Below are 19980 nucleotides of genomic sequence, written 5' to 3'. Positions count from 1 at the left end.
ATTACCCTGATGACTATTTCAATAATTGATTAGATGTTGATTAATCGATTAGTTTTAGATGTGACAGTGCTGTGGTGAATAAAATGTATTGTGTCACTTTCATAAGGTTTGGCTTGAGCAGTTTTTTTTGTTATTGAATTAAATGTACGCCTGTCAAATAAACAGTGGTTGCGCATGAATCACTCCAGGGTGGGGGAGTGAGGAACCTCAAGAGGTCCCTAAAGGAGATATGAGAGGAAGCACACAGCTTCTTTCCCTACATCTGCCAGAACCATTCTTATGGCGGATGCATTGCTGATGCACATCCTGTTTGGGATTAGACCTCTTACTAATTTGCTTGATTTGGATTCAGCCAATGAGTATATCCTTTCAAAGTTTTAGGATTGCTTAAACCCATGAATTCATCATTTCCATAAATGGCAACCAAGGACTTGATCACTTGATCTCCTAGTTCTTGAAGCAAAAGGTTCATTTGGCATGGACACTAGTACAGTAGATGCTTTGAAGCCCTTTGCTTATAATTTTTCCCTTTACTCCTACTTAAAACATGTGCTAAATATATATATATATATATATATATATATGTTTAATGAACATGCGTGAAATTAATAAAGTTTTTCATCATCGCTTCTTCTCCTCTTCAGAGATGTCTGCAGTGCTGTTCACTGAGGAGCAGCTCCTGTGCTCCATCTGCCTGGAGGTGTTCACGGAGCCTGTGACCACTTCATGTGGACACAACTTCTGTAAGAGCTGCATCTCCACTCACTGGCAGCAGGAGGCGCCCTGCTGCTGTCCCCTGTGTAAACAGGAGTTCAGCTCTCGCCCTCTGCTTCAGGTCAACACTTTGGTCTCAGAGCTGGTGGGACAGTTCAGGAACAGGTCTGAAGAGGCCGCTCTGAGCTCAGACACTCCTGCAGCTGAAGGAGACGTCCTGTGTGACATGTGCACTGAGTCCAAACAGAAGGCCCTGAAGTCCTGCCTGGTCTGTCTCATGTCCTACTGCCAGCGCCACCTGCTGGCCCATGAGAGCTTGCCCCGCCTGAAGACACACCCGCTCACAGAGCCCCTGGGGCAGCTGGAGGAGCGACTGTGCCCCTCTCACCACAGGGTGCTGGAGCTCTACTGTAGGAGTGACCAGACCTGTCTCTGCCTGCTCTGCACTGTCCAGGAGCACAAGAACCACCAGGTGGTCTCCCTGAGAGAGGAGTATGAGCAGCAGCGGGGGGCGCTGGAGAGCTCTCAGGCTGAAACCAAGAGCCTGATGGAGGAGAGGCAGGAGAAGATCAGGGAGGTCCAGAGCTGGCTACAGCTGAGTGACAGACACGCCCTCACAGAGACTGAGCGAGGAGAGAGGCTCCATAAGGCTCTGATGGACACTGTCCAGAGCAGTCTGAACAGCCTCACACAGAAGATACTGGAGCAGCAGAGGAGGGTTCACAGACAGGCTGAACACTGGACCACACAACTACAGCAGGAGCTGAACGAGCTGCAGAGGAGGAGCACAGAGCTGGAGCAGCTCCAACGCTCCAATGACCACCTTACCTTCCTCCAAAACCTGCCCCGAGTGAAGACCACCACAGGACTGAAGGACTGGAGTCAGATCAGCCTCCAAGAGCCGGCCTTTGAGGCTTCAGTGGACAGGGCCATGGTTCAGCTCAGCTCCACTCTCAGTGAAGAAATGAAGAAACAGACCAAGAGGCAACTGGAGAAACTGAAGAAGTGGGCAGTGGACGTGACTCTAGACCCTGATACAGCATGTCCATGGCTGGCCCTGTCTAAGGACCTTAAACGGGTTTATGATGAAGATGTGATGAAGAATTTCCCAAACAATCCAAAGAGATTCGATGATTTTCTGTGTGTTTTAGGAAAGCAGAGTTTCACCACAGGCAAATATTACTTTGAGGTTCAGGTCAAAGGCAAAACTGAATGGGATTTAGGAGTGGTCAAAGAGTCAGTCAACAGAAAAGCAGAAGAAAAGGTGACACCTAAGAATGGATACTGGAGCATTGGTTTAAGCGATGCCCATCAGTTCAGAGCATATGCTCACACTGATGTGGAACTAAGTCTAAACTCAGACCCTGATGTGGTGGGTGTGTTTGTAGACTATGAGCAGGGCCTGGTTTCCTTTTATGATGCAGACACTGGAGCTCTTATCTACTCCTTCACCAACTGCACCTTCAAGGAGAAACTCTATCCTTACTTTAGTCCATCTGATAATTATGATGATAAAAACTCAGCCCCTCTCATCATTCTGACATCGTCCTGTTAAGAAAGTATTAAAAAATGTAAAAGTCCAAATTTTATTCAATGGGAATGACTTCAGATTCAGAACATGCTATTGATTAATGTTTTATATAAAACCGGCTCACACTGGAGTTAAGACCTACTGGCATGTTCTGAAATAGCCGACATGTGATATTTTTTAGCTTAGCAGTTTAGGATTTTGAAATCGTTAATTAGAAATACTCTTTTGTTGTTTTTTTCATAAAATTTAGCAGCTCAAGTTACATACCAGGTTTTGTATTGAGTTGTCTGAAGGACTATAAGGAAATTTTGTTTTATGCAGGCCTTTTCTTTTTTTTTTTTGGAAAACATTCTCAAATTTGTACTTGTCATGGTATAGACTTTTGTTTATCTGACATACTTTTGAACTGTCAGATTAGTTCAATTAAAGTCCACCTGTACTGCATTTTGTTTTGCATTGTGTTCTGCCTCTTTCTTTTCTTATTGCCTAAACATGTTTCAGGTTTTTATTACTCAAAAGAAACAGAGTTAACAGTTTAATTTTACATTATGTGTTAAATTTTGAGTTTTTGAAAACAGCTATAGAGATTTTCAGATATAAATGATGTCACAAATGTATGATGTGCCTTAATACAGTATTTGTATGATTATTATCTTGTTGAATAAAGTAACCATATTATTAAAGCCATGCAGTGTTGTTTACGGCAACTTTTGATCATTCTTTTCTCTTCTTTTGGGTACACATTCACATTCATTGCAGTAGAGGGCATTGCTATTGGAAATATTGCAGTGTTAGCATATTGTGTTACTACACTACTACCTCTATGTACTAATGCCATGCTCCTAATGACGAGCTAGGCACAGAAAGTTGTGCTATTTTTGCAGTGGGTAATTGAAGAGTGGGTTTGGATGAGGAACTAACGGTAAATCTCATATTTTGCTGCCTTTAGTCAACATTGTGCCTATTGTGCATGTTTTTAGTGGTAGGGGAAACCGGAGAGCCCGAAGGAAACCTACGCAGACACAGGGAGAACATCATCCACACAGAAAGGCCCCGTCCTGGTGGGAATCGAACCCGGACCTTCTAGGTGTGAAGCGAGAGCACCGCGAGAGCACCGCGAGAGCACCGCGAGAGCACCGCGAGAGCACCGCGAGAGCACCGCGAGAGCACCGCGAGAGCACCGCGAGAGCACCGCCGCGCTACCGTGCCGCCCATTATTATGTAGTTACTTCCACTAGTCTTTTATTAGGCCTACTACACCAAGGAATTACACTATTACTACTAGGCCTACTACTACTGTACAATAAAGAGGGGGGAAAAAAACATGTATAAAATGTTAGGACCCTTCACATACTTAAGTTAACCAGCTTCTCATATCAATACACTTTTTCACTTTTTTATACGGAGGAAGTGAGGCGGCCAATCTGCGCCATCAGCCTATTGTAACTACCACCGACCTCTCACTCACCTCATTCAAGGTGGGGGAAATATCTTGCCCTAAAACCGCAACCATCGGGAATTGAACAGCCAACCGTTCAGCTGTCAAACAACCTCCTCCGTTATGTGAGACACTGTCAAAATTGTGTATAAATAGAAAAGATTAACTTTGATTAAAAGGACAAGATCGCGGATACAGGTGGCCGAAATTAGCTTCCTGGCTGGGCACACCCTTCGAGATGGGTGAGGAGCTCAGTTACCCGGGAGGAGCTCGAAGTAGAGTTGCTGCTCCTTCACATAGAGAGGAGCCAGCAGAGGTGGCTCGGGCATCTGTTTTGGATACTTCCTGGTCGCCTCCCATGTCCTATTGGAAGGAGGCCTCGTGGAAGACCCAGGACACACTGGAGGGACTATGTCTCTGAGGCCTGGTGTTGCCTTGGGTCCCCAGAAGAGCTGGAGGAGGTTCATGGGCATCTCTGCTCAGACTGCGGCCTCCACGAAACGGCCCCGGATAAAGTGGAAGAAAATGGATGAAAGATTAGTTTACTGTATTTAGACCTCTTTTTTGTGTTCGGTTATAGGACATGTCACTGTCTGTTTCGCTGTATCATGAATAATCAGTGATGGGTCTAAAACAATTAATCAAACATGACAAAATCTTGACGCAGGAAACAGTTGAACACATAGATTTCTGTGGCTATTCACGCTGTTTACAATGCATTCAATATTTGCACAAATGGTGGAAACAAATATTTTGCTGCAGCTGATTACACCAAATGTAATAAAATTACTTACTTATTTTTCTTATTTAGAATTTCGAGAAATATTTGATATAAAGCATTGCAATTGTATTGTTTTATTTGTTTGTCATTATATTTTTGATCAGTCTCTTTATTGCCGAAAAAGCACCCGCAAAGCATTTTTAAACTACTTTCAATAAATTAGGGAAATATTAACTTATTTATAGGCTATTTCATAATTTTGTCTGTTAATTGTTAAATGTCAATTGATATAGGCCATGATGTATCAACATCATGTGGACAGCTCACCATATGTATTTTGGAGATACAGTTTCCAGATTGGGATGGTTGGACATTTACAGAGGAGGGAGAGTCATACACACGTAGAGGAATGCTGAGGTTAGAGCTGGGTGGACATTTGCAATTAAATTTATAAAAGAACTGAAAAAGGACATTACGTTCGAGACGATGAAGACCGAGCTTCCTGCCATACTTATATTTCACCAGGAGAGGGGGCTATTGTGCCGCTTTTTGTTTCAATAGTCTGGCAACTAATCATGACTAAACCGTCTAAACCAGACTAGTGGATCAGACACCCACTGGGAAATCCTTGCAGACAATATTTGAACTTGGTCTTAGGGCTGCCTGATGCCTCATTAATTCTAATAAGCCTTAAGATACACATTGAATACAAATCACACAGGACTAATGCCACAGACTGAATTCTTGTTTAATGATTGTATGTAATGTTTCTGTTTCACTGTCCATTCACAGTGCACATTTCAAGTTAAAGGGAAAACTGAATGGGACATAGAGTCAAAAGAGCCAGTCAGCAGAAAAGAAAATGATCAAGGATGTTGATGGAGATATCTGCAGCTAAATCTAGTCAGTCTAAATCCAGACTTGTGGATTATGAAAATATAAATAGACCTACTTTTTTTTTGGTATAGTATGTTGTGAGTATGTTTTACTTGTCTGTACAATGCAGTGTTAATTTTGACAGCACATTTTAATTTAGTTTTAGTCTTAGTCTTTTGACGAAAATGTAATTTGATTTTAATCTAGTTTTAGTCTAAAAATATCTTCAATTTTAGGCTAGTTTTAGTCGACTAAAATTACAAGTAAATTTAGTCGACTAAATTTAAGACGAATTTAGTCGACTTTGCATTGATAATATTAATTATAATCATGTTTAATCTTGTTCCTCTGCTTCATGGAGCTGCTCCACATGAACAAAGCTCAGAGCTGTTCCTTTGGCAGTGAATTTACATGATCTGAAGCTCTTTCAGACGGTCAATAGAAGTTTGGATGATTTTAGTCTCTTCTTTTCATTTTTATTTAGTCTTATTTCAGTCGACTAAAATATCTGGACATTTTAGTCATAGTTTTAGTCTCATGAAAAACTTTAAATTTAGTTTAAGTCCAATTTTAGTTGTCAAAAATAACACTTTGACAAAAATTAAGACTAAATATTTTAGTCGACGAAATTAACACTGGTACAATGTCACATTTGATATTGAATAAACAAATCAATCAACCATATACAATTTTATGGCATAATTAATAGAATTTTCTAGCAATTATTTAATGGTTCGGGCTTTACAGGGTTAAATAAGGGTCAAAATGCTGATAATAAATTAAAATGCAGCTATTAAAAATGTAAATGGTTAGTAACTGGAAAGACGAAGACCCTAAAAAGTAAAAAAAATAATAAAACAGATTTTGCCGTACGTGCTACGTCATCATTGCGCGCCGCCCTGTTTGACAGCCTTCTTCTGCGGTGGCTCTGGAAGGTTCCCACCGGCACCGAGTTGCAGAGAATCACAATCTGTGCCCATCCGTCTCCAGACCGGACCGCATTCACCCGACGACCCCTCATCGTCGGTCTACAAACCATCCGTGACATTTTACACCAAAAACTGAGAGGGAAGTCGTGATGCCTGAAGCGATGGCTGCACCTAAACTCTCTGCCGGGGGCAGACACAAAGGAGGGGCGTACGTGGACCGCGACAAGCCAGCTCAAATCCGCTTTAGCAACATCTCCGCCGCTAAAGGTTCGTTAATAAAGTCCTATTCAGCAAAGAAACCGTGACTAGGGCAATAAATAAAAGCCCATTGCTAATGCTAATGCTAAAGCTACGTACCGCTAGTTCTAGCATGCCCACAGTTTGACACTCAGAGTTCACACAAATAAAGGGATAATCCTTATTAATCTTGCAGATGACATGCATCTTGTTATTGGATCGGGCAATTCATGTACTGTAGGTGTACTGTATAGGATCCTACTTACTTTTCATGTACTGTGCCAATGATCAGCACAATGAATTGGCATTAAGGGGAGGGGTCTCGACATGACACTATAAAAGGACCACGCCTGGACTTATGTGGCTTCTTAGCAGAAACTGTTTACATCCACATTTACTGTAACCTTCAAATCTTTTATGTGGCAAGAATTATTCTGTTGAGTAATTCTGTGAAGACTTGCCTTATAAATCATAACCATATACACCATAATCATATCACTTGCAGATGTGTATAGACCACATTGTAATGGTAATTTTTTTTTTAAACTTTTAACCATGATATAAACATTTCCTTAGCGGAAGCATAGCCTATGGTAGTATTTAATTTCATTTGTGCAATGTTGTAATTGCCTTTACATGGGTAGTTTTATTTTCTACTGCTGAAAGACTCCTATTTTGAAGAGTTTGTTGTGTCACAGGGCGATTATGAAACTACTGTTCTCATTTTTAAAGACTTTAAATCATCATTCTGAGCTGTACTTCAGCTGTCTTCATTAGGGTCAGTTTGTCATCATTACGTTGACCGAAATTGAAAGCTTGTATTTAGTGTTTTATCATGTGTCAGTCCCACTGCTGTTTCCGGCAGACAAGACCTTATTACCATCAGTCTCTCAGTCCATATTATTTGTTACTTTTCTACATATGAACAATAAATTCATCCATCCATCCATTTTCTTCCACTTGTCCGTTGCCGGGTCATGGGGGCAGCTCTTGGAGCTTCCCAAATCACATTGCACCATAAACAATAAATTGTACATTCAAAATGATAAGAATAAACATTACACTAAAATATCAACCGTAAGGTGCTCGCAATGGAGTTCATATGTTAACTTAAGTAACCAAGTCTCTGTAATACTGAGAAATATAATAGACATTTAACCTTTCTGTCCACAGCTGTAGCAGATGCCATCAGAACAAGTTTGGGACCCAAAGGAATGGACAAAATGGTCTGTTGAATTCATACCACTCATTGTGTACTTTTCAAGGCACGACAAGCTCATAACAGAAAATATTTGTGTATTGCAGATCCAGGATGAGAAAGGTGACGTCACTATCACCAATGACGGAGCAACTATCCTCAAACAGATGCAGGTCCTGCACCCTGCCGCCAAAATGGTAAGAAACTGTGATGGAGCTGCAACTAACAAATATTTAGTAGTTGCCAATAATCTGCCTTTTTGATAAACTACTTTTTTTTTTTTTTAGATAAAAAGTACTATTTAGTATGGTTTAAAATAACACATTGAGTTTTGAATAATGAGAGTGTGACTGCCCTTAATGAAACCTGTATCTATCACCCAATGGGGCACACAGGGCAGTGAGTAAGCAGCTTTTAAAATAATCTACTTGGGTGCCCCCTAGTGGCTGTGCTCCAGCACTGCTGCTGTGTAAATGCTTTCTCATACTCGATGAATATTGCTTGTTTCTGATTTGTTCTTGGTGGTTTCTCAGTTGGTGGAGCTGTCAAAAGCTCAGGACATTGAAGCTGGTGATGGTACCACTTCTGTGGTCGTCATCGCTGGAGCTCTGCTGGACGCCTGCTCCAAACTCTTGCAGAAAGGTTTGAAAACTTTGTTTTAGAACTTAATTCTTTTGCGATTCTTTAAGTATGATAGAATATGCCCTGGAATTGGAGAATTTGCCCCCGAATGAGTGAAAGAACACAGCAGAAGGTGACTTTTCCAAAGATTTTAACCAATTTAGTTTATCTTTTTTATTTGAGCAGCTGAGTTTCACCAGATTCAGCAGATGATATAACAAAACAAAAGAACCGGTATTATGCCCAAAAGGAGTAGTAATGTGGAATGATGAGTGCAAGTGTAGCCGATATAAATAAAATGTAATAAAATTTGTCCACCCTGTGGTTTAAACTTTTGCAAGCATGACACGATAATTCACTAATTGCTATTGTAACCCAAAAGTTGCTATTGGGTATATTTTCCCCCCAAAAAATACTACTGGCTTTACGAACCACACCAAATATCAGATATGATGTACTTTGAACTGAAGCTCACTTTTACTGTTATTATACAGTTGTATATTTTGGTTGTAATCTTTTTCAAACACTATAACACTCAGGTATCCACCCGACCACCATCTCGGAGTCTTTCCAGAAAGCGTCAGATAAAGGTGTGGAGGTTCTGACAGCCATGAGCCGCCCAGTGGAGCTGAGCGACCGCGAGACGTTACTGAACAGCGCCACCACCTCCCTGTGTTCAAAGGTGGTATCGCAGTACTCCAGCCTGCTGGCACCGATGAGTGTGGATGCAGTTATGAGGGTAATCGACCCCAAAACAGCCACCAGCGTCGACTTACATGACATCAAGATCACCAAGAAACTCGGGTCAGTATGAGGGAGAGTAAAATACACTTTTGGCCTTTGTCGTCCAGTTTAGATATAGCCTTGAAGTTGGACATGTCATCAGGGTTGCCAGGTCCGCGGTATTGGGTGTTTTTTTAAAGCCATTCTGCAGGTGATGCTGCTGTAATAAATGTCAAATTGTCTATTTCTATCTTATTTTTGATCAAAATCACTATTTCGAAGGCAAATCCAAGGCTCTGTAAGCTGCTTTTTCAATAAGGGAGGGAAGTAGGGGCGGTTTCTCATTGCAGGAGCACATGGGCTCTGTTAACTAGTAAACAATATTGAAAATTCCAGCCGCGCCGTATGTCCGTGGGTTTTCCGCGGTTTTCAGATATTTTTGGGCGGGTTTGGCTGCCCAGACATGGCAACCCTGCATATCATGCACAGGGGGCTTTTAAATAGACTTGAAAGCATCATTTTGGGGGCCTTAGCATTAATTTATACTTTGAAAAGATGTCTGTAAGAATTAAAATGGTAACGATGTGCTGGGACTGTGCTGGTGAAGACTTTGACAGGGGCTCCTCCTGTAGGAATAACTTAGTAAATCGAAACTGATGTTACCCAAACCACAGTTTGAGAAAGCGCTAGAACACATCACTGAAAATTGTGTATATCGTGACAATATAGTTTTACATTGAATTTTTCCTTCTCATTCCCAGTGGGACCATTGACGACTGTGAGCTGGTGGAAGGCCTGGTGCTGACTCAGAAAGTGTCCAACACTGGAGTGACCCGTGTGGAAAAAGCCAAGATCGGACTCATTCAGTTCTGTCTCTCTCCTCCAAAAACAGATGTAGGTCATCAGCCTTTGCCCTGTGTTTAGGTCTTTTAAGAATAAGAACATGAAAAACAGAAGAGATAATAATTTTAGCTATTTACATGTAACATTTACACCGGCAGGGACTTTTTGGTCTTAGTAATCTGTGTTCTCTATTTTATACTGAATGCATACAGTTCCCAAGGGTTATCATCCGTAATGTCATTAAAACATTGTTTTGTTTGTTGCAGATGGACAACCAGATCGTAGTGTCAGACTACGCTCAAATGGACAGAGTGCTTAGGGAGGAAAGAGCCTATATCCTGAACTTGGTCAAACAGATCAAAAAGGCCGGCTGCAACGTCTTACTCATCCAGAAATCCATCCTCAGGTACTACTCAAAACTCTCTTCTACTGTTCCTATAAATCATAGAGATAGACACAATTTGTTTTTAATGAATCTCATCAAAATAAGTTGGTCATAAAGCATTTCTAATGATTTTTAACCATACCTATTTTTGTTCAGAGATGCGCTGAGTGATCTGGCCCTGCACTTCCTCAACAAGATGAAGATTATGGTTGTTAAGGAAATTGAGAGGGAAGACATCGAGTTCATCTGCAAGGTTTGTCTTTTTTTTGTCTCTCCTGCACATTCATATTGAGATTATAAAGGTTTTATTTAGAACTTTGGCTGATATGGCTTCCTTCAATGATTTCTCCCCAGACACTTGGTACCAAACCCATCGCTCACATCGACCACTTCACCGCAGAGATGCTCGGAACAGCGGAACTGGCTGAAGAAGTCAGTCTCGACGGATCTGGAAAACTTATCAAGGTGTCTAATACTTTTATACTACTATTTGCTGTATACTATGTTGTTTTTGAGCCTTTTTGAGAACACAAGACAAAGGTTAGCTTCCAGATTTATGTCAAATAATTTTATGGTATTATTCAACAGTTCTGATAAAAGTAAATTGCGTTTTCAGACCAGAGTTTATAAAACTCGCATTAAATTTTTACTTTTTCTATGTTTTTCTCACACAGTAAAAATGTGGTTTCCATAATATTGAAACGTTTTTGTAATGCGCAGATCACAGGCTGCACAAACCCAGGGAAAACTGTCAGCATCGTGGTTCGAGGCTCCAACAAACTGGTTATCGAGGAGGCCGAGCGCTCCATCCACGACGCGCTGTGTGTCATCCGCTGCCTGGTCAAGAAGAGGTCAGTCAAATTCAACAAGAGCCAGGGATGCTTTTCCACCAAATATTTCCGTAGCATATGTTACTATATTGAGAAACATTATTATGTCATATAAAATTATCGAAATGCACTAAACTATAATATAGAGTACCGAAAGTTTAGCAATACTTTGTTTTGGCTTATCTTTATTTTCAACACTATTTACATTGTGCGAACCTCATTGAAGACGTTATTAATCCCGTGTGTTCATTCATAATTTATACAGGAAAAAGGGTGTAATCACTCAAAATATGTTTTATGCTATAAATTCTTCATAGTTGCCTCCCGGTATTTGTGGCATTTTTAAATGAAACCAGATTTTAAATGTTTTGACCATTGAAGCAAGTACAAGCACTAATTACATTAAATGTGGGAGCCCCCAGTTTGTATCAATGTTTTAGAGGTTGCAACATGAAAAGGTCTGAATCTCTGTCTGAACTAAAGTGTGTGTGTGTATTACCTTTCATGGATAAATACAACAAAATGCCTTTGGTAGTTTGTCCAATGTGGAATCTCTCAATGAAAGGTGTGATACATTTTCCTGGCCCTCTCTGACAAAGGCGCTCCAGTGGCTGAACTCCTGCTGGGGCGTAACGAGCAGAGAAACAGAAACTGAACAGCTCCCCATCGTTTATACACCTGGTTACCGTGGTAACTCAGCTGGGGGGCTTTCATACACTTACGTTTTTCAGAGAAATGATCAGCATAATGGATCTTGTGATATTTCTATGAATCTGTGGCAGCTAACGATAAGACTAAAAATATACCAGTGTAAAAGGTTAACTTTAGCTGGCAATGGGGATGAAAGGCGGTCCCCTAATTGTATGTTTGGTCCTAACCGTAATACATTTGTACCTGTCTGTTCTCAGGGCTCTTATTGCTGGAGGTGGTGCCCCTGAGATTGAGCTGGCCTTGCGTTTGGCTGAATACTCCCGTACTCTGGCCGGGATGGAGGCCTACTGTGTCCGGGCCTACGCCGACGCTCTGGAGGTGATTCCGTCCACTCTGGCCGAGAACGCCGGCCTTAACCCCATCGCCACGGTGACAGAGCTGCGCAACAGGCACGCGCAGGGAGACAAGGTGGCCGGGATCAACGTACGCAAGGTGGGCTGCAGTCGGTTGTTTTCAGACTTTTATAGGGGCAGATGGGAATGTTTATCTTTCTATATATTTATACAAAAATATGTTAAAATGGATAGATTTGGCTCTGTTACAAACTTGTCCAGACCAGCCTGTGTTAATGTAAGGAGAAGTAACTAATCTACATTCTTTTTTTTATAGGGAGGAATCTCTAATATCTTGGAAGAGTTGGTGGTTCAGCCTTTGCTCGTGTCCATCTCTGCTCTGACTCTGGCCACTGAGACGGTCCGCAGCATCCTCAAGATCGATGATGTGGTAAGATATTTTTCTTCAAAAGTTCAAACCTTTTGTCCAACTCCTCCTGAATGTTGTTTGTTTTGTGTTGCAGGTGAATACTCGGTAAACCTGCTCCTGTCTTCAAGCCTGACTTCTGCAGCAACCAGAAGACCGACACGTGTCTGTTCAGATTTCTCTGTAGTTGTTACATTCAGTAATTTAATAAAAGGCTGTTTTTGTTGACACTCCAGCTGTTGTTTTTGTGGTCCATTTCAGATGAAGAATGTTGATTTAAATGTTTTTTGTCCAGCACATTTACCTTCTAAGCGTCACTTCAACATATTTAAAGTATATTCTTTTTATTGAAGTGTCCCAAAAACTTACTGGTGGGGCTATAGGGGGGGCCTGCTTGAACACAGTAACCTTCAGTTAATCTCAAACCATATACCAAGCTGTAGCTTTTGACTAAGCTAACATCAAATTCTATTATGCAATTAGTGGTTCACAAAAGTTAGAAAATTGAAAATATTTACCACCAGCTCTAAACCAGGTCTTGCAAGCCTAAACCCTTACTAAACCAAATTTAAAATGGGATGGGAATAAACAAACCATACTGTAAGTTTCAACAGCCATTGTTGAGTTCTGGCTGGATCAGTGGTGTCCAAACTTTTTTCATGGGGGCCGCATAAGCATACACGGGGTGAAGGCCCATAGATTGGTGGTTAGTGCCACGAATCCTTCGACTAGCAGAGGTTTAAATTGTGCCCCATACCTTACAATTATAAATAAACAATAAACGACATGTTTGTTGTTAAAATTGTCTAAAATTATTACATTTCAAATAAAAGGGACCATGTTTGACATTGTGTACCGATTAAGCAATAAGGCCGAGGGCCACCAAAAAATGGTCTGAGGGCCGCACTTTGGACACCCCTGGACTGGATGAATAAAATGGAAACTATTTTGTATTAAACATAATTCCCATACACTTTATAAACTTGTTCCGTTTAGTGTGCATAATAAACACGTTTATTTCATTTTTATTATTTCTTTTGTGTACTTCCGGCCTGGTTTCGTCACTTCCTCCCAAGCTCCTCCGTTGCTAAGTAACGCACCTGCTCCTGTTAAACACGGCCGCTTATCCCCCGCCGCGGAGTAAGACACTTCAATAATATCTTTAAAACACTCTTAAAATCACAGCAATTACCCTGTAGACATGGCTAACGCGCATCGGGCAAATGTTTTGGTCACCTCGTGCCTGAAGACCCCCGTAGATCCACATACTAAGGTTCCTTTGGCTTCATACGAGCGAGATCGTGCCCTGCCCTACACCGAGAATCGGGACTATGACAATGAGGTAACTTTTGAACATAAGATTTGACTGAGAATTATGGTGATACCGATTAATCACTTATTTATAATGTCCCTTTACACTTTGAACTGATCAAAACATACTACACATTTTAGCCTTGGGGGTTTTAAACTACCTACGCACAGGTTGGCTTTTAGGCTACTTGATAACCAGTACATTATTACTTGCATCTTTATTGAATGTAAGCGGAAATAACATTACTCAAAATAACATGAGCAGATCCAGAACTAATAACTAAGTGGAATTGTTGTTATTTTACTAAGCTTTAAGATTAGTGATACAATTCAAAGTGTTTTATGTGACGTGAGATGTTCAGATGAGATGGGGTGAATGTCAGTGAATGGAGAGAGTTCATTTTCTTGTCAACCTAGTGAAGCTAGATACAGTATATTACCCCGTGTTTGTTTTCCTCGACTCTTTCCAGCATGTTCTCATCTGGTCCGACTCTCGCCCACCGGTTGACAGTTCCAGGTCATTGTGCAGGTGCCCACAGGATTTAACCTGTTCGCTGGCTGACTATTCATGGAAGTCTGTGTGGACCAGATTACAGACACTCTCAGTTGATAATCCCACTGGCTAATTCAGTCTGATGGATCTGGAGGAGAGACAATCAGCATTTGTTTTAGAATGAATGTCTCTGCTCAAAGTGGCAAGCAACTGACAGAAAAAGGTTTAGTCACGATTTTCCTATTATAGTTACATTTTAGCAATTGTTCTGACACAAGTTAATGACAAAAGAGACTGCTTGTGTTTTTGGTGTTGTGGTATTGCAATGATGTTGTTATTGCTAATTTAAAGACAGCTATCAGATATTTCACTCCATTTTCTTCTTCTTTTCATGTGCAGTCACTTCGGGTATTCCAGTTTCCCCTACCACTAAAAACATGTACAGTAGGTTTCCCTCTGGGGCCAGGACTCCCCTGAAAAAGAGATTCTTAATCTCAGTGGGACTTTCCTTTAAATAAAGGTCAAATAAAAATAATTAAAACATGTTTGGTTGTTGGTGTCTACACCTGTCTGGGCAGAGATCATGGTCAGTGTGATTGTATTAGTCAGTTTCTGATGGAGGCCCTGAGCCCTTTGTGCTCTCCATCTGTCTTCCTCAGACACATAATGAGCTTAGACCTGACACAACCAGCAAATTGCACCAACAGCGGAGAGACTGTTGCTTTAGGGTTTTAGAAAGGGAAGAGATGCTAGTTAGTTGTCATTGTTGGGCATTATAATCTGATGTTCAATCCAAATCTCCACAGACCACAACAAAACTAGCCTCTCTTTTTTCGTAGTCGGAGTATGAGGACTCAGGCTCGGACTTCTGTGATGAGGACTATTTGACGAACAGGGCACAGGTGGTGGATCTGCGAGCTTCAGGAGACCGTATTGACCTCAGCAAGATCTTCTTCTCAAACGAAGAGTACTACAGTAAACTGGAGGAGCTGAAGAAGGCCCACCTGCGGACCATGGCTGAGCTGGAGAGCATGTACCGCAGAAAATTGCAGCTCAAATCTACAGAGCCGCTGGAGTCGGCCGGAGACGCTGGACACAGGTCAGAGGCTGGTGCAAGTTCAGGGTTTAGAGATGTTTCTTTATTAGACATTATTAGACATTTACATTTTTAGACACTTATCACGATGCCTAGAGAGGCGTCTGACTTTTTAATGAGTGCTCAAAAAGTAAAATGAGATAAGGAATAAAGTAAACTTTCTGGGATAAACAGTCCTGTGTGATGTTTTTTTCTAGGTTTGGTTAGGATTATTATAAGTTTTATTATGATTGTACATGGACAGTTCAAAAGTGTGCAAGGTACACCATGGACAATGGACAGTTTGTTCCAAGGGATTCTTGTTTGTTTTGCACTTTTTACATGACACAAGTCATCCACAGTGTTACTTTCAGAAGGAATATTTTTGTAGCCACAGCTGCCTTGGGGTAGACTAACAGAATTGGTTGCTCAGATATGTGTCATCAGACCCTTTGACCACCATCAACCACTTAGTTGCCGAAAACTGTCTAGATCAGGCATTTACAATGTGGTATATGGCCACACATACAGGGTTGACATAAGACATGCTCAGAGAAACACTTTCATATTATTGTTTTCATATTTTCATTCAACCTGTCTTTTTTTGCTCAGGATGAGTTGGTCCCACAGCAGTCCACTGCTGCCCCATGGTCTGAAGAAGTCTCTCTCTGCGGTTGAGCTGCGGTACGGACTCTCTGATTCGTCAGATGAAGAGGGCGACATCGACACCAGCTGTGTGGAGAACGGCCTTAAGTTCTGCCCAAAGGAACACATCAAAAACATGTGGCTGGACTTCAAACTCTCACCTCCAACGCACGGCCTGTCCTCCTCTCTGCGCAGCCTGCCGTGGGACCAAACCAGTCCCAAAAAGGTGCGAGGACAGAAGAGGTCCAGCAGGGAGAAGTGGAAGCACAGGGTGACAGTGCCTGAGCCTTTTGACATGATGGTTCGAGAAGATGAGCGGAGGAAGCGAGGCATAAAATCACGCTCGGAAATCGAACACGAAAACGCAGACCTAAAGAGACAACTTGAAGAGCTAAACGAATGCCACAGAAAGTTCAGAGCCAGCCCGGTCCCTGCGCACGTTCATCTACCGTTGTTTGAGGAGCTGCAAGAGAAGAGCGAGGAGAGACGCAAGATCATCAGAGACGAAAATTACCTCAAAAATATTCAGAAACCGTTTAGTTTTATAGAGAGAGAGCGACTGAAGAAGGAGCAGAGGCAACAGCAGAAGGCAGCATTGTCAGGTCAGGAAAAAATTACACTGTTCAAAGCCAAACCAGTGCCCAAATCAGTGTACGCTGCAGCCACTGGGGAGCAAATGAAAGAGGAGCAGCTGTATCGTTCCATCAAGATGCAAATGCGAGCTCAGGAGTTGCTTTGCAGTGCTTCCATGCCGCCGAGTATGCTCACGCGACGACTCAGCGAGCGCAAAAAGACTAAAGATGACATGGCAAAAGATTGCACCCATAAACCAAAGATCAACAAAGAAATCCCGGATTTTGACGCCAGCTACAGGCGCTTTAAGAAGCACCTGGAGAAGCGCAAGGAGGTGAAGCCCACCACGTCCTGTGAGCCGTTCCAGCTGAAGACGGCACAAATCCCGTCCCATCGCGAGCGGATTTTGGCGGAGATTGAGAAGGAGCAGAGCAGCCCGCGATCCCTGCGCTGGCCATACGTCAGCCCCGAGCCGCCGCGCACCCCCACCTCCAGCCTCTGCTCGTCCCTGTCCGGCAGCACCGAGGTCCTGCCCACCAAGAGCACCAGCGCCACCAGGAAGCGCCAGGAGGCCGTCAGGTGGGAGTGATAGGTTACGTTCACATCACAACCATCCACTACCTTGTACAGCCTTAGTATCGTCCGGTTTTATCCCAAATCCCCCGTTTATCCTCATAACCCCACCTTCTCCCTCCCACAGTGACACTCTCGACCCGGCTCTCCTGTACCCGCTCCCTCGGCAGTGTGCCCCCGCCCCGTACCACTCATCCCCCCTCCCTCCCCCCTGGTCCCTCCGCCCTGACTCCAGATGATGGAGTGGTGAAGTTACGAGGCTTTGTGGTTGAGCAGAAGGGCGCTGGAGCAGAGGACGAAGGCGGACGCCGAGGAGGAGCAGTGGAGGGAGAAGCAGAGGCAGCGAGAGAAGAGGCTGCAGACTGTGGTGGTGAAACGCGCCCAGGCCAACGACCCGCACGTGTCCCTGTCCCAGACGCAGCCCAGCAAGCTCAAGGAATTCAGGTAAATGCTCTGCCTGTTGGGGGTGGAAGTTTTTGTCCTTACATGGTATCAGCAGGCTAGTAAAAAATAATTTGCGGCTTTTGTTCTGTAATGACACGTTGATGAACACTTCTATAATAAGTTATTAGGTAATTTTGTAGGGCTTGATTATAATGCAATGCACCAAGCCAAATACTACTATATTTCTATTTTGGTTTTTAACTCTCTGGCCAGTTCAGTTTGGATTAGGTACACTAAACAAAAAAACATTCACAACAGGAGCCAGTGAGCGAAAAAAAGTTATAAAGCGCCAATAATTCATCTTAAAGGAACAGGCCATCATTTTTCCATACTGAGATATGTTCTTACCTGAGCTTAGACGAGTTGATGCGACTGGTCTTTGTGCGTGCCCGTGGAAGAGCGTGGTTGCTTCAAACTTCACCCCATTTGGAGCCTTAGGAATACTGGGAGAGGCCAAATGCTAACAACATCTTTGGTCTTTTTGCGTGACTGAGCACTGACCAGACAGGTACGCATCAACTCGTTTAGGCTCTGGTAAGAACATATCAGTTTTTTACACTGTGGTGGTGAGAAAATGCAATTTTGATCTAAAACAGCTGAAACAAAAATATCCAAATCAGTTCGAGGTACGTAGGACCTCAGGAGAAGTTTGTTTTTGTTGAAAGATTATTCAAATATGGATCGAAACACAACAAAACACACACAAAGAAAAATTGGGGGGAACTATTTGGATAGACACAGTCATTTCTTAACTCGACTGCATATTGGTCATATATTACATATTGTATATTTATGTGTGTTCTGTCCTGTTCTGTCTGCAGGAAAATGGACCTTCAGCGCAAGAAGGAATATCAGCAGGAAATCGAGGAGATGAGACAGCGAGTGAAGGGGAGGCCGCTTCTACTGGAGCAGGTGGCACAGGTAAAAAAAAACATGCTACATGAACTGTTCAGAGGAGAGTTCATCATGTTTAGTTATAAAACACACGTTTAATGTGACTCCCATCTCATTTCAGAGGAATGCCAAGGCGGCAGCAGAGAAGCGCTACACCGAGGCTCTTCAGGGCTGTGATCTGACCGACGACTTCATCCGGAAATCTGCTACGCACGCCTCCGCACGCAAACCCTCCTCCTCCACTGACAGCAAGCACAGGTGCAGCTCGGGGCATTTATCTGTGGCCAAATATTTACTAAATGTGTAAAACCTCACAAAAATCCTGGAGTAGAAAGTGTTTTTGGTCATATTTCGTACATAGCTTGTTAATTAGTAAGTAACCGTGAATAATTCCTGGACCCTTCTACAAATAATCATGTCTTATCATTTCTCCAGCGACAGAGACGACCCGGACATGGGGTACAAGCCGGTGCACTTCAGAAAGATCTACCTGGCCGATGATGGCACTGAGTCCGACCCAAACGAGGCTGAAACGGTGAAACAACAGGAGCAGTACGAAGGAGCGAGAGAGGAGCGCCGCGAGCACCCGTCGGGGGAGGACTGTCCTGCAGACGAACAGTCAGATGAAAACTATGACTACTCAGACGACCATGAGGAGTATTCAGAGGAGGAGGGGCAGGAAGGAAGCAAAGGGGAGGAAGCTTGAGTGAAAGGCATAATATTTTTGTTTAAACTACCACAATATCCTCAAATAAGTTGTTCTGAATATTAGATTTATTAAGAAATGGGAAAATAATGGAAAAGTGTATTTATTTTTGTAGACAGCAAAGTAACACTGAATGGCACAGATTCTTATCATTTCACCGTATACTGTAGAAAGAAGAATGACATTACTTTCTTCTCAGGTCAAAGAAAAAGATTTAAAGAGTGTAAAATATCCCAAAATACAATTGTGTTAAAGTGCACATTAGTTTTAGCAGCCTTGATGGGAAATAAATAAAATGGACGAAGTGCAATAAGACGAGCAGCTCAAAGGTGAGTGTTCTGAGTGTTAAGATGCCAGAATATTATATAATTTTATGATATACTTTAAGGATAAAGAATTTGCGTCTTATGATGGCACAATGAAGAATATTTTTTTTGGTCAGTGTTAAATTGTACGTTGTCCCTAAATAAAAACATAATGTACTTCTTTGACTTATTGCTTCAGCGTCGGTTCTTAAACCTTAGTACTACTTTAGACATAATGTAGCTAATCAAGTATCACCAGATTTTAACCAGGTCTATACCAGGCTTTAAGCGGGACAAATATGGGGTCCATGGGCGTTGATCTCTTCTTGTGGTTCTCCCAGATGTTTTTCCTTACCACGTTTCCATCTGCTGCTGACTGACGATATTCAGACCTGGGACCTCTGTTTAGAAATTACATTTACTGGGACATTACATTGGTTATTTTGTCTCACTTTTTGATGTTTGATGCAGCCCTGTGAGCAACTCCTGTTGTAATATTGAGCAT

The 19980-nt window shown here is 42.3% G+C and overlaps 3 protein-coding genes across 3 annotated transcripts; all 3 read left to right on the top strand.

Annotated features, from left to right (window-relative positions):
- Positions 1–646: 646 nt before the first annotated feature.
- On the top strand, positions 647–2269 carry LOC306961080 (E3 ubiquitin-protein ligase TRIM21-like; the record flags this gene model as incomplete). Its single annotated transcript, XM_079553691.1, has 1 exon — positions 647–2269. One exon carries the CDS (start codon positions 647–649, stop codon positions 2267–2269), a length of 1623 nt encoding a protein of 540 aa, XP_079409817.1.
- A 3898-nt stretch (positions 2270–6167) lies between these two features.
- Positions 6168–12691, top strand: cct4 (chaperonin containing TCP1, subunit 4 (delta)). Its single transcript, XM_079553752.1, has 13 exons — positions 6168–6476; positions 7620–7672; positions 7752–7841; positions 8178–8286; positions 8805–9069; positions 9750–9882; positions 10098–10237; positions 10373–10469; positions 10571–10681; positions 10937–11067; positions 11955–12189; positions 12367–12480; positions 12554–12691. Exons 1-13 carry the CDS (start codon positions 6359–6361, stop codon positions 12566–12568), a joined length of 1611 nt encoding a protein of 536 aa, XP_079409878.1. The 5' UTR covers positions 6168–6358; the 3' UTR covers positions 12569–12691.
- An 870-nt stretch (positions 12692–13561) lies between these two features.
- fam161a (FAM161 centrosomal protein A) lies at positions 13562–19170 on the top strand (the record flags this gene model as incomplete). The annotated part of the gene is made up of 7 exons (XM_079553690.1): positions 13562–13798; positions 15100–15359; positions 15948–17132; positions 17403–17570; positions 18392–18491; positions 18586–18722; positions 18900–19170. The coding sequence occupies exons 1-7, from the start codon at positions 13658–13660 to the stop codon at positions 19168–19170; spliced, it is 2262 nt and encodes a 753-aa protein (XP_079409816.1). The 5' UTR covers positions 13562–13657.
- Between the last annotated feature and the right edge of the window lie 810 nt (positions 19171–19980).

This window comes from Gobius niger (genome assembly GCF_951799975.1).
Source record: "Gobius niger genome assembly, chromosome: 3".
In the NCBI taxonomy this organism is placed as follows: Eukaryota; Metazoa; Chordata; class Actinopteri; order Gobiiformes; family Gobiidae; genus Gobius; species Gobius niger.
The sequence above is the reverse complement of the archived record's forward strand: the minus strand, read 5'-3'. Positions and strand labels throughout refer to the sequence as shown.